The sequence below is a fragment of the Scyliorhinus canicula genome, chromosome 17 (genome assembly GCF_902713615.1).
Source record: "Scyliorhinus canicula chromosome 17, sScyCan1.1, whole genome shotgun sequence".
Taxonomy (NCBI): domain Eukaryota; kingdom Metazoa; phylum Chordata; class Chondrichthyes; order Carcharhiniformes; family Scyliorhinidae; genus Scyliorhinus; species Scyliorhinus canicula.
The window spans coordinates 90,983,205-90,998,240 of record NC_052162.1 but is presented as its reverse complement, the minus strand read 5'-3'; the positions used below and the strand labels follow the sequence as shown (position 1 = coordinate 90,998,240).

Sequence of the window (15,036 nt, the reverse complement as noted above, 5' to 3'; positions counted from 1 at the left end):
CTTAAGTAGGGTGCTCTTTCCAAGGGTCAATGTAGACTTGATGGGCCAAATTGGCCTGCTACACTGTAAATTCTATCATTCTACGTGGTAAACTCAAGATCGGCATCAACTGTCATCAGCAATTGGCAGAGAAATGGCTGCGGCAAAGTCTTCAATAACCAGGTGTAATCCGGCACGAATGAGGGGATCCTGAATGAAGGATGCAGAAAGAAGGTGTTAAGATCTCAAATAATGTTATAATTGGATGGGAAGATCCCAGAGTGAAACCCTTAATCAAAAGACTGTGGGCTAGATTCTCCGCTCTCGGGATGCTCCATTTTGCCGGGAGCCCGGCGGTTTCCCGATGGCTTGGGGCTGTCCCATAATGGGAAACCCCACTGAGAAGCCGGTGAAACGGAGCATCCTGCTGGCGTGCTGAACCATAAATCTGGCGTGGCGGGATGAATAAATCCGCCCTGTAATGTTTTACTTCTTTTGCAGAGTCACAGGGTTGTTAACTAATTTTAACAAGAAAAAAAACATATATTAAACAATAAAAAATTGCATTGTGATTCAAAACGCCATTACTCCCCCCCAAGCTGAACAAGTACGCACAAATTTTAAGATTAACACGGATTACAATATTTCTTTATCTATGATGTTCTCATTAACATAAAAAGTCCCTTTTATGTACACAAGTTGACTGATAAAACACAGTCCTCTCTGAACCCAAGTAGATATGTGTGGATTTCTCCTGAACATCCCCCCAGATGATTCTTATACAGTAAGTCACCTTATCTCACTGAACACTGGCTTCTACACAAGAGATTTCGAATTCCACTTTCAAAAGTCACACTTCCAAATTTTCTTTTAAATTATCCATTCCTTCTGCTGCTTCCACCACGGTTTTGTTTTTGGGTTTTCCACTCCCTTCAGGGTTGCTTTGTCTTAAAGGCTTTTTCACAAACTCCAAGGTCCAGCCACTGATTTTCACAATTATTTCAAATAATGTCTCCTAAAATGTAGTAATTCCTTACAAATCTTAGCACAACTGCAGATATCTCTGACCTCTCATGATCCAATTACTTTTCAACTCTTTGTGACAGTACTGAAGCGTAAACTGTTCTGGTTCCCAGTTTCTTCTGCTCCGCCAGCTGCCGCTGACGTCACACCGGCGCATGCGCGACGTGGGTTTCTCTTCCGCTTCCGCCATGGCGGAGGCCGTGGCGGCGGCGGAGGAGAAAGAGTGCACCCAGGGCACTGGCCCGGAGTCTGAGTGGGGGGGCCTCGATCGCGGGCCTGGCCACCGTGGGGGCACCCCCCGGGGTCCGATCGCCCCACGCCCCCCCAGGACACTGGGGGCCCGCTCGCGCTGCCGATCCCGCCGCCACCAGAGGTGGTTCAAACCTCGGCGGCGGGAGAGGCCTCCCAGCGGCGGGACTTCGGCCCATCCGGGCCGGAGAATCGCCGCAGGGGCCTCGCCGATCGGAGTGGCGTGATGCCCTCTCCCGCCAATTCCCGGGTGGCAGAGAATCTCTGTCACGGCGGGGGCGGGATTTTTGGCGGCCCCGGGCGATTCTCTGACCCTGCTGGGGGTCGGAGAATTTCGCCCCATGTCTCTAATTCCCTTAATTAGCTGGACTTCAGATTTCCGGCATCTGTTTTCTTCACCGTTACTCCAAAGTGTTGGTGGGAAAATTCTGTGTTTCACATTATATGATTGTGGGACATTCATGTGGGAAATTCTGCTTTTTACAATATATAACTAATTCTTAACTATGTTACAAATTATATCTAACCCTGCAGCTGATGTATTTTCTGTGAAATTCTCTCTGAAAATTGCAGCCCTCTCTGAAAAACAAATGACTCATCACCAGGTGCATACCTAAAGACAATTGACAAACTTTGCCCAAGGTCTGAATGTCTGAAGATATCTGTGACTGCCGACTAGCTACAAGCTGAGGAATTAGCAACAATAGGAAAAGGCTGTAGATTACCAACTAATCACCATTTATGGCATGGACTGAGATAATGGAGGACTAATTAGTTGCATGTAATGAATTGTGATGCGAATAAAGTTGATTGGCTGTATGTAAATGCAATTACAAACTTATTTTGCTGTTGAGTCTGTATATTAACCCCGTGTGAACTTTAGCTCAAGTAAAGAGTATTGCGAGGCTGCGGAGCTGCCAATCTTTCTCCCAGAGCTCTGATATAATAAACTGCTTGTTTACTCATTTAAAAAGGCTGGCGTGTGAAGGGTGAATATGTGACAAAGTTGGGACTGCCAGTTCTGGAAGCAGCCAAGGGGATAGTCGAGTGCCGAGGTGGGCTGGTTAAAAAAAAAAACCCTTGGCTCCAATGGACATCATCCCATTTGTATTAAAGACACCATACACACCGCCCCCAGCCCCCCCCCCAAAACCTTGCCAACTCATCTTTCTTTGCCTATTCACTCTGTATACACTATGTACATAACCAGTAAGCCCTATAGAAGCAATGGCACATGTGTGGTACTGTTTAGGATTAACAAACACCCATTCACAAGTAATCCCACATTCAGATAATTCTTTTATGAGCCTGAGATTGCAGCCAAAGATGCATCATTAATTTATTCGGGGATGAGGAGAAAGTTGTTGATAGTTATTTCTCTGTGAGCGCTTTTGCCAGTCTCTCAATATTAATTTGCGGAAAGTGTGACGGAGTTCAAGCTTCCATTATTGATATTTTAATGATCTATTTGATACTTTCATATGGTTATTGGAACAGAAGTTATTTTCAAAAGATTTGTGAACGGGTGTTCTATAAGGTGTTCTACACACACCATTTTACTGTAGGAGTTCATAAGTGAGAAAAAGAAGGCAATTTGCATTCATATAACACCTATAAACACAATTAAATGTCCAAGGCACATCATGTGTGCTTTATCAAGCGGAACCTGAGACCAGACTAAATTGAAATATCAGAACATCATTTATTAATCAAGTTTGAAATCCTGAGTGATGCTTTCTCTGATTTAACCTGTTCATTAGTGACACCCAGGTCAAGATGAATTTCGGCAGTGAACAAGCTGTCCTGAAGACTGGACAAACCAAGTGATTGTGTCTCTCTGCTTCCTTGTTGTTCACAGGGGTAAACAGATTCATCAAAGACATTGAGATGATGATTGGGGAAAGGACTTGGCTCTTCTGGCTGTGGTGGCGAGCGTGTTGGATTTTTATCTCTCCGTGTTTGCTGGCAGTAAGGAGATATTACATCTTTTCATGATTTGTGCTGCTATTACTGTATCATTCTGTTTCCAGTCATGCTTTGTATAATTATTTCACTCAGGTAATCTTCATCTGGTCATTAGCAACCTTTGCCACACCAACATATGGATCTGTTGAGTACCCTGTGTGGGCCACAGCACTTGGCTGGTCTCTGATCATCTTCTGTATTATGTGGATCCCCATTGTTGCCATTGTGAGAGTTGTCCAAGCTGAGGGCTCCACCTTGTATCAAGTAAGGAAACATCTTCAATTCTTTCAAAAACTAAATAGAAGAATTTCTGGCAAGACTCCCAGTGCTCACCATACTTACAGTGGACGATCACCTGAAAGTTGGTGTAAGGAGCCATTTTCAGGAAGTTCCACGTTTTCTGGTAATGCTGGTAATCTATAATTCCTTTCCTCTTCAGGCAGTCAGCAGTTCCCACCATTTTAATAACAGGAATAACCAAAGGCTGGTTGCTTGGAAAAAAGGGACGTTGCCTTTGCACCTGGCTGTTGACCCTCACCCTCCAACATCCAATCACAGGCAGAAAGTGAAAGTCAATGGGTGTTTTGGGAATTGATAAAGGAGGTATCAGAAAGGCAGGCTGTATTTAAAGCTCACCAGAACTGGATCACATGCCTCCATGAAAACTGAGGGAAGTAAGGGTGCAAATTGTGGAGGCATTAGTCATAATAATCCATTCATAGAATGGTAGAATTTACAGTGTAGAAGGAGGCCATTTGGCCCATCAAGTCTGCACCAGCCCTTGGAAAGAGCACCCTACGTAAGCCCACGCCTCTACCCCATCCCCGTAATCCAGTAACACCCACCTAACCTTTTTGGATACTAAGGGCAATTTATCATGGCCAATCCACCTAACCAGCACATCTTTGGACTGTGGGAGGAAACCCACGCAGACACTGGGAGAACATGCAGACTCCGCACAGACAGTGGCCCAAGCCAGGAATCGAACCCGGGACCCTGGAGCTACGAAGAAACAGGGCTACCCAGTGCTACCGTGCTGCTCACATTCCTGTGAAGGTTCTGAGTGCCATTGGACTGGAGAATTGCAAATGTTACACCTTGTTCCAACACCTGTGTAAGATTCAGCCAGAAACTACAGGGCAGTCAGTTTAGCCTGTGGTGGGAAAGCTTTGAAAAACAAATAGCTGAGAGAAAATTATCAGTCACCCAGAATGGCAGCACAGGTTTTCTGAGAGAATATTACCTTTAACTAAGTTGATTGTGTTTCGTTGATGGTTACAGAGAGAGTAGATGAGGGTTGTGCAGCTGGTAGGTTACATGGACTTCCAAAATAAGTTTGATTAAGTGCCGCATTTAAGCTTGCTGGCAAAGATCATGCCCACAAGGCCCATTGAATAAAAGGCACAGCGGCATTATGGATTCAAAATTGGCTCAATGATAGTAGTCACTGAGAAATGGCTGTTTTTTTAGACTGGAGAAAAACTTCCAGGGTCACTATTAGGATGCATTGCTTCACGTGCACCTCTTTCTATCTGGTCTATTGCATTTACTGCTCCCAATGCAGTCTACTCTACATTGGAGAGACTAAATGCAGACTGGGTGGAAGCTTTGCAGAACACCTCCGGTCCGTCCGCAAGCAGGACCCAGACCTTCCTGTCACTTGCCATTTCAACTCACTGTCCTGCTGTCACATCCACATGTCTGTCCTTGGCCTGCTGCAGTGTTCTAATGAAGCCCAATTGGAGTAACAGCACCTCATCTTCCGATCGGGCGCATTACAGTCTCCCAGACTTAATTTTGAGTTCAACAGCTTCAGACTGTGAACTCTTTACCCCAATTTTTTGTTTCAATTTATTTTTATTTCTTCCATTGATCTGTTTTTCCCCTCACCATTGTCCCCCCCCCCCCCCCCCTCTCCCCCCCCCCCCCCCCCCTCCCCCCCGGCCACTTGGGCCAACTGTTCCTTGTTGCCCTTGAACACACCGCTCAACTTTTTCCTGCCACCCACACATTCTAATCTCTTTATGTGTCACTATCAGCACCCCTCTTAGTCTTAATCATCCCCATTTACATTCCTTTTCTCTTCTGTCCTCGACATTGTTGTCTATAGCCACCTATTGCTGGCCCCCTATCCAACCCCACCGCTACACCAACCCCCCCCCCCAACTACAGTATAAATCTGACCCCATTCCCAGTTCCCTTAAGCTTTGACCAAGAATCATCCAGACTCGAAACGTTAGCTCCCATTCCTCTCCACCGATGCTGTCAGGCCTGCTGAGATGGTCCAGATTTTATGTTTTCGTTTCAATATGAGGAACTCAGCTTTTCTTTGATCTGTATTGATGACCTCGAATGGGGTGTGCGAGGCAAAATTACAAAATTTGCAAATGGCACAAAAGGGAAGGGAAAAGGGGCACCAGCTAAGCTGTTCTTGGAGAGACAACATGGATGCGATGGAATGAATGGCCTTTTGTTTTGAAAATATTCTCTGATTCTGTTCTGTCTGAAAGCAGAATATCAGAAGCAGAAAGTTGGGTGAGGGAAGGATGGTGGGGTGGGAAGCAAATGGTTCATGGTCAACGAATCAGTAGCTTGCACATCACGTCAGATAGCGGGATGATGCTGAAGTGGGATCACCATCACCAGTAATATTCTTAGCAATTGATATTACTGGACAAGTCAGATCCCAGAATGGAAATTGGCCCAATAGACCCTGGGTGGCATTCTCCGTTGCCCGATGCAGATATCGTAATCGGCGATCGGGTGGAGAATTGACTCCGATGTCCAAATTGGGGCCGGCGCTGGTTTGACGCCGGTCAGCCATGCTCCACCCCCTCCGAAATGGCATCATCGCATCATGCGCTGGGTGCCATTGCCACGGCATTGGCCTGTCATTGGCAGGCTCTCCTACGATGCTCTGCCCACAGTGGGCCAAGTTGCCGATCGCGGACTGTGTTCTGCGCCCCCACACTCGGTTGGGATCCGTGCCGCTGGCAGGGGGGCTTCCGCGAGGGCTGGGGGTACTGGTAGGGGTGGCCTGTGGGGTTGTGGATGGCGTGATGGGTCCGTGCACTTCCGGCGTCATGTTGCATGTGCAACCGCTACAGGCCGTCGCCGTGCGCATGCGTGGTCAGGGACCCGGCCATTCTCCACCCGTTTTCGGTGAGTGAGCCAATAGGTTCACCCAGCGCTGATGCTAGCCCCTCACCGGTCCCGGAGTTGGGGGTCCACGCCGATTCTTTTCATCGTAAACCGCCTGCGAATTCTTTAATCGAGCCAGCACTTCGCCGCTGAAACAGAGAATCCAGCCCCCTAACGTTAATTCTTTTGTTCAGAAACATGCAGAACGGCGACTGAACTTTTAACAAAAGCATAAAACATTTACTGATTAAGAAAAGATGAAGAGCTGGATTCTCCGATTCTGCGGCTATGTCCGGAAGAAGCGTCTTTTGACCAAAACATTGACGCCACCCCTGCACCGATGCTCCACCTGGTGTGGGGCTAGCAGCCATGCCACGTAAAGCCTACCTGCCGATACGGACGGAGAATGGCTGGGTCCATGGCCGCACATGGGCACCACAGCGGCCGTGCCGTACAACACGGCGCCGGCTACGCGCGGACCGGCCTGCCAGAACTACCCCCTGTAACTCCCCTCGCCACCCCCAGATCACCCCCCACCTAACCCCCCCCCCAGCCCCCGCTGATGCCCCACCCCCCCGCGCCACCAGAACGGCTTCCGCCTCGAACCGTGGTGGCGCTGGGCACAGCCTGCAGCCGCCATGCCAGGTTTACGAAAGTTGAAAGGACACATGCCCCAAACCATTGGGAAGTCAGCCCATTGTGGTGGAGCATCGGGGGAGGGCCTCTGGTGATGTCCTGAAGCCGTCCCAACGGCGTGCAGCGTACTCCTCGAGCATCTGAAAAATGGCGCCGACCCCGATTTCGGCGCAAAAAGAGATTCACCGGCTGATGGCCGAACGCGATTTTGATGTCGGCAATCGGAGAATCCCCATATCTTTTAAACAACTCCTTCACCCACAACTATACCTTTACAGATATATATATAGATTCATAAAGAGAACACAAGTTCTTATGCTCTAATGTTCACGGTAAGTACACAGTCCGCAGGTAGCCCGTGAAGATCCTCAATGCGGCCCCCGAGGCAGTTATCAAAGTTCCTGTCAGTCAGCTGAATTTTAATGCAAAGGTCTGCTTGGAGCTGCTCCTCGCACACACACACACACACACACACACACATACACGCAACCACATACTCCCACCTACATACACTGACCCTCCAACTTTCTTGTCATTTTTATTGCTATGACATGGCATTTCTTAAAACATAAACTTTTTTTGAAATTCAGTTTATTGTCATATGAAACCTTGGGCGCGATTCTCCGTAAACATTTCTAGGTGTGCTAACGAGCGGGAGTAGACACGAGTTTCCCGATGCTCAGCTCAGCGAGGCCGGCAAACCTATTCAATTAATAATGCACATCTGGTGGAGGCAGGAACCCCCAGGCGAGACAGCAGTCAGAGGTCTGCTAGAACCCTGGACCCAACTGGGTCCAGCCTGATGCTGAGCCTCTGGAACAGGGTTACCCGGAGCTGATGGAGATGATAGAGTACAGCCGGAATATTCAGAGGTAGATGTCAGCGTCACTCCAGCAGATCCATAGCCGATTGGAGGAGCCCCAGAGCCGTAGCGGGCGCAGGAGTTGGCACTGGCAATGAGTGGATTTGGGGAGAGGAGAATGGGCAAGATCAGAGGGATTCCTTTCCATGTATGAAGCGTTTGTGACTGGACATTGCGAATAAGACATTCCTGATTACAGCTTTGTGCTGTCAAGAGTTTTTTTTTAATGGTGTTTCGAGTTGGTTTTAGTGAATGCAACCAACATGAGAGCTGGATGCTCCAAAGTGAAGTAAAGTGGCAGCAGGAACGAGAAGCAGGTTTTATGACCCTGATTGACATATGCAATTCAACAGGACCTGCTTCAGACATGTCTGCACTTTACCAAGATGGCGTCCTGCGTACTTCCCAGCTGAAGTGCATGCAAGCATCTTGGGCACCATTTTCAATCCTAATGTGACCCCATACAGCTCAAAAGGCAGCCCCTTTTCAGGTCAATTTAACCCCCGCAGCTTTGTTCCAGGATGAGAAACTTGGACATTGATAATAGTTAATTATAATCACTTAGTGGGCCAGCCTGAATCAAATGGTTCTGATTTTGACATCCTGGTTTTTTCATCAAGAGGAAACATATTATTAACCCAATAACTATCTTGATGTGTGAATATCTGCAGTAAAGTATTTTCAAGATTGATTATTGGAGTTTAGACATGGGAGTTTAGAAATGGGAGTATAATCTCTGTGTTAAATTTAAGGTTAAATAATTTTTGGTATAACTCATGTGTTGGAACAAACTGCAGGATAATATGATGAAGATCAGTTGTTATTCCAGGTGGAACATAGGAACCAAGAAACAAAGGAACAGGAATGGGCCATTCAGCCCATCGGGTCTGCTCGACCTTTCAATGCCATCCTGGGAGATTTATGGTTGGTTAAAATTGGGCAGAAATGATTCAGCACTTCACTTTTATTTTCACAGAAAATTTCAGCGGCTTGTACACCAGCTCCAGATTGGGGTCCATACTTGGAACAACATAGAGGGGAAAGATATGGAAACAGGCCTGATTCTACCGAAGGCCCTAACCGCGTGCAACTCCTGGACCTTCCTGAGATGTGAAAATTTAAGGGATCGTTTCTTGTTCAGATTGTAAACACTGTAAAATCCATCACCTTTCTGGTGTTCTTCCATTGTAATGACGGTGGGAGGTCTCCAGAAAAGCCAACAAATTCACCTAGATCCAGGTTCGACTTTGTCTGAAGTTTTCTCAGCCCACTGTAAACTTGGGCATCAATTTGGAGCAAGGTGGCGCAGGATAGAATTATTGAGCATCAGAGCTCCTGCTTCGTGAACCTTTCGTCATTCTCTGACCTGAGTCCTGGTGTTAAATGGATTAACGCCAGATGGTGAAGTTTGAAACCGGGCACAGATTTTTTTCCTTGGTCATAGGAATATTTACGGGATGCAGCGTTACAGATCTCTGCCTCCTATCTATTAACCCGGTGTTGCAGCTAACTCTCTTTATATGTGTTCTCAGTCCTTAATCAAACAATGTCCATCGGCTGTGTATTTTTAACAATATAATCAACAAAATTTACAGATTCCCCTGTGTTGTTTTAAACATAAACTGAATAATATACTTCAATTAATTACAAAGCAATCAAAGAGAAACAAATTGTTTTGCCATATTTCCGACAACCCATTACACCACAAACAATCATCCCTCTTCCAGTCAACAATTTCTTGGAACTAACATTTGTCTCTGTAAAACAGTTTGATAAGTGGTGACTAGATTTTATTTTAGAATTCTCTTTTCTCTCCAATGCTAGGTTTTGTTAAAGGGATTAAATACTGTCCCTATGACTTTCCAAGGACAACTGCTTCAGTATGTTCTATGTTTGATTATATTTGTCCTTTTTCCATGGATTTCTTGCTCAGCAGCAATGGTATCTCATCCGATATGACATCTGTACTAATAAAGTGGCTTACACCAACTATTCTATGTTTACTTTAGATTTATATCACTTGTACCGAGGTTCAGTGAAAAGCATTGTTCTGTGTAGTCCAGGCAGATCACTCCATACATTTTCTTTTTTTAAATTTAAAGTACCTAATTCTTAATTTTTTTCCAATTAAGGGGCAATGTAGCATGGCTAATCCACCTAGCCTGCACATCTTTGGGTTGTGGGGGCGAAACCTACTCAAACACGGGGAGAATGTGCAAACTCCACACGGACAGTGACCCAGGGCCGGGATCGAACCTGGGACCTCGGCGCCGTGAGGCTGCAGGGCTAACCCACTGCGCCACCGTGCTGCCCAGATCACTCCATACATGAATACATATAACATAGACTATATTATAAACATACTATAAATACATGGTGTAAATACATAAACATAGACAGCTCACAGAAGATTGTGCTAGAACTGTAGAGAAGATGCGTAGATAGATCAGTTCAGTCCTTAAGATCAGTTCAATTCATAAGAGTCTGGTAACAGCAGGGAAGAAGCTGTTTTGAACCTGTTAGTGCGTCTTCCCAAACTTTTGTATCTTCTGCCTGATGGAAGAGGTTGGAAGAGCGAATAGCCCAGGTGGGCATGGCCTTTGATTATGCTGCCCGCTTTGCCAAGGCAGCGGGAGGTGAAGATGGAGTCAATGGATGAGAGGCGGGTTCATGTGATGGACAGGGCTGTGTTCAAGACTCTCTGTAGTTTCTTCTGGTCTTGGGCCGAGCAGTTTCCATGCCAGGCTGTGATGCAACCAGATAACATGCTTTCCATGGTACATCTATAAAAACTAGAGAGAGTCATTGTGGGCACGCCGAATTTCCTAAGTTTCCTGAGGACGTAAAGGTGCTGTTGTGCTTTCTTGGTCGTGGTGTTGACGTGGGTGAACCCGGAGAGTTTACTGGTAATGTTTACACCTAGGAATTTGAAGCTGTCAACCATCTCCCCCTCGGCATCATTGATAAAAGCAGGAGCATGTACGGCACTTCACTTCCTGAAGTTGATGACCAGCTCTTTAGTTTTGCTGACATTGAGGGAGAGGGAGAGGTTGTTGTCATTGTACCATGCCACGAAGTTCTCTATCTCCCTCCTGTATTCTGACCCGTCATTGTTTGAGATTGAAACCACTACATTAGCAAACCTGTCGTTGGAGTTGGAGCCTAATTTTTCCACACAGTCGTGTGTGAAAAAGGAAAATAGTAGGGGGCTAAGTACGCAGCCTTGCCGGGCCCTGGTATTGAAGACAGTCATGGAGGAGATGTTGTTTATCCTAACTGATTGCAATCTGTGGGTCAGGATGGCGAGGATCCAGTTGCAGAGGGAGAAGCCAAGTCCTCGGTTTTGGAGTTTATCAGCTTGGCTGAGATTATGGTGTTGAAGGCAGAGCTGTAGTCAATGAACAGGAGTCTGACATAGGTGTCCTTGTTATCGAGGTGCTCCAGGGATGAGTGTAGGGCCAAGGAGATGGCATCTGCTGTGTACCGGTTGTGGCAGTAGGTGAATTGCAGGGGATCAAGGCATTCTGGGAATATGAATCAGAGATTCATAGAATTTATAGTGCAGAAGGTGATGGAATTGATGTGTCTCATGACTAACCTCTCCAAGCACTTCATAATGATCAATGTCAGGGCCATCGGTAGCATTGTGGCATGTCGCTTGGTTCTTTGGCACCGGTATGATGGTGGTCCTCTTGAATCAGGTGGGAACCTCGGAACAGAGTTGGGAGAGGTTAAAAATTCTGCAAATACACCCGTCTCTTGGCCTGCTCATCTTTCTTTTCAGTGAATTTAGCATATTGCCATTCCCAAACCTGAAGCAAGAAGAACTTTCATACTCCTTGACGTTACTTCAATCCTTACTACTAAATAAATCCAATTCAGGTTTCAGCCAATCTCTTCCACAAGATGAACACATGACAAGTACAGTCATTAGCAGAATGAAGTCTCTTGTGACCATTACAATTCCCTCAGACTTATCAACATTGTCCCCTTCCAAATATCCCATGTTTTGTGTCACTTTGAAACCCTTGTTGGTACATTGCGGACATTGTTTACCGCCTAATGATGTTCCAAATTACATCCAAAACACCTGTTCATGATTCTTTGGGCATTCCTGGTGTTCATTCTGCTATTTTTATGACTGCATTCCAATTATCTGCCAGGTCTACGAAAAAGAACGCATCCTCATTTCTTTTGTCTGTGACTCCTCTGTTGTGTTGACGACAGCGCCCTCTGTCCGAATGGTCTCAAAATGCCACCAGGGTTGAATCCTTCACCTTGTGAGACTCTGCTGAATTTCCCATTGTGGCACAAAGGCTGTGGGATATGATTGCTTTCACATGAATATTTTTAAATCTGACCCCAAATCTTTCTCTTTCTAAGAATCTAACTCCAGTTCAGATCAGGAGATAAATGAACTTCATGACCAATGGAAAACTTAAGTAGATAAATGGACATCTTTGTTGTGATCTCTGTATTAAATAATACATGATCAGACTATGTTAAGCAAGTACAGGCAAATGAATACTAGATGGCCTCGACATCAGGACCGGTATAAATGTTTTCCCGCTCTTTTTAAAGAAGTGTGTGTCAGGATTACAGGGAGAACAGAGGTGAGAAAGCTAGAGAGAAGAAGTTATTAGTTATCAGAGTTTCATATCTAATTATTTAATAGTTAATATTCTACAATTGTTTATTTGTTTTACTCGTTTAGTATTAAGTAAAAAGAACTCAGTTTGTATTACTCAATAAATTATTTAATCATCACTGGAAGATTACGGCTATCATTTAACAACTTGGTTTGATGAAGAGAGTAATAAATATATTACAAATCACAATATAACAGGCCTTACCAAAGAGAAAACAAGGGATTGCAGTAGCTGTGAATGTGCAACACTTTAGTGCAATTCAACCTTTTGACAAGTGAGCCCTGAAGCAGGAATTTCCAACTAGGATTTAGGCATGACCAATGTACATCGTCTGTTAAATTTCATGATATATTTTTCTTTGGAATAACCATTTATCTTTCTAACATGGCAAAGTTTGATCACACCTCAAATGCATCGAAGAGATCGATGTTCTTATTCTGTTTAGCCATAAACCTTAAGAGATTATCCAAATATTCCTCAGTCTCCACCAATAAGCTTCAGCTCCAAAAATACTCTGCTCCTGATGGTGCTTCTGTTCGGAATCGATAAGCCACTGCCATCCCTTGTTTTCTCTTTGTTTTCTCTCCATATATGTACTTTTCCATTGGTCATTTTGTTCTTAGACATAGAATTTAGAGTGCAGAAGGAGGCCATTCAGCCCATCGCGTCTGCACCGGCCCTTGGAAAGAGCACCCCGCTTAAACCCACACCTCCGCCCCATTTCCATAACCCAGCAACCCCACCCATACCCTTTGGACACGAAGGGCAATTTATCATGTCCAAGCTACCTAACCTGCACGTCTTTGGACTGTGGGAGGAAACCGGAGCACCTGAAGGAAACCCACGCAGACACTGGGAGAACGTGCAGATTCCGCACAGTGACCCAAGCCGGGAATCGAACCTCGGACCCTGGAGCTGTGAAGCAAAAGTGCTATCCACTGTGCTACCGTGCCGCCCAAGTGAAAAGTCCTGGAAACAAGGCAGATATTCATACTGTAGCAGAAGACTCCATTCAATCTCCCTCACAAGTCCAATTTTAGACTAATTACAAACTTCTGTCTGAAAAAAATCGTATTCTTCTTCGTTTCCAAACTTCAACTTTGGGCAACCGCTGTCTGCCACCATGTTAAACAGATTCAAGCCAGATGGTGAAGTATAAAGCAGGACACAGATTATAGTAGGTTTATTCACAGGATGCAGAATTACAGACCTCTGCCTCCAAGTGTCCCAGCTAACTTTTTACTCGTTTGAGTAAAACAATTAATCAAATGAATAAATTAACTAAAGAACCACCCCTTGGAAATGCACTGTGACTAGAACATAAAAATCAAAGGAAACGTAAATTAAAATGTTGTTATGGGGAGTGGTAATGCATTCCTCACAGCATCCAGCAATCGTGGAAAGCCTCAAAGAAATATAAAGACCGCCCTTTGACAATGCAGCACTCCATCAGCACGCCACTGGACGTTTGACTTTTTTATGATTAACATCTGGAGATTGACTATTTTGGGGGCAAATGTGCGGCCAACTGGATCACAGCTGCATTGACTCACTCCTTCACCACACAATATCCACCACCTGTGATTCTGCAACAACCAAACAGTGACACCTGGTGTTAATACAGAGGGTCCCGGTTACTGAACATTGTGGACAAAATCTCCTGCTCTCACAACTCCCACCTACACAGTGCACAGTGGCTGGGTTCCCCTCCCATTAGCTACAGGATGCAGGAAAGATTGACACAGAGGAACCTAATCCACACTGATTTATATCACCAAATGCTGACACACTGACTCAAGTCATTGATGTATTTTCTGGCACTAACACAGTTTAGTCATGATCTGTCGACTGGGCCGCACTCTCTCAGGAACTCAGTTTTAACATCAGACAGGCCTTTAGAACATAAGAATCTTCTACACTGTCTCCACTTTCCTGTCTTCTGTACTTCTGAGTCTGTGACAATGAGGCTGCCCTTTTACTCCTATACGTCCTCCTTGTTCAAGTACAATGGCTTCCTAAAACCACACAAAATGCCCACTGCACAGCCACTGGCCTTGATTTCAAAGAGAATAGAGAGTAAAGATAGGGAGGTACTGTTAAAACCTTTCAAGGCCACACCCGGAATACTGTGGACAGTTTTGGTCCCTTTACCTAAGGAAAGTATACTAGCATTGGAGGCAGTCACAAGATTGATCCTGTGCATGGCGGGATTTTCTTATAAAGAGAGGTTGAGTAGGTTGGACCTGTGCTCATTGGAGATTAGAAGAATGAAGTGAATTTATTGAGACATATAGCTTTCTCAGGGGGCTTGACAGGGTAGATGCTAAGAGGCTGTTTCCCTTATCAGAGAGTCTCATATCAGAGGGTATAATCTCAGAGTAAATGGTCACCCATTTAAAACAGAGATGAGGAGGAATTTTGTCTCTCGGAGGATAGTGAATCTGTGGAATTGTTTACCAGAGGGTAGCAAATGGAATCATTTGGCGTGCAAGAGCTGCCGAAGATCTGATCGTAAACTGTTTACATTGTAGT

The 15,036-nt window shown here is 45.3% G+C and overlaps 1 protein-coding gene across 2 annotated transcripts in view; it reads left to right on the top strand.

Annotated features, from left to right (window-relative positions):
* LOC119951659 (sodium- and chloride-dependent neutral and basic amino acid transporter B(0+)-like) overlaps positions 1-9,847 on the top strand; it is an 86,098-nt gene extending 76,251 nt beyond the window's left edge. For both annotated transcript variants that reach the window (XM_038774847.1, XM_038774846.1), the window contains 3 exons: positions 3,110-3,219; positions 3,310-3,480; positions 8,832-9,847. In XM_038774847.1, the coding sequence (XP_038630775.1) occupies positions 3,110-3,219; positions 3,310-3,480; positions 8,832-8,969 (419 nt within the window). In that variant the 3' untranslated portion in view covers positions 8,970-9,847. The remainder of the gene's footprint in view (positions 1-3,109; positions 3,220-3,309; positions 3,481-8,831) is intronic.
* The last annotated feature ends 5,189 nt before the right edge of the window (positions 9,848-15,036 follow it).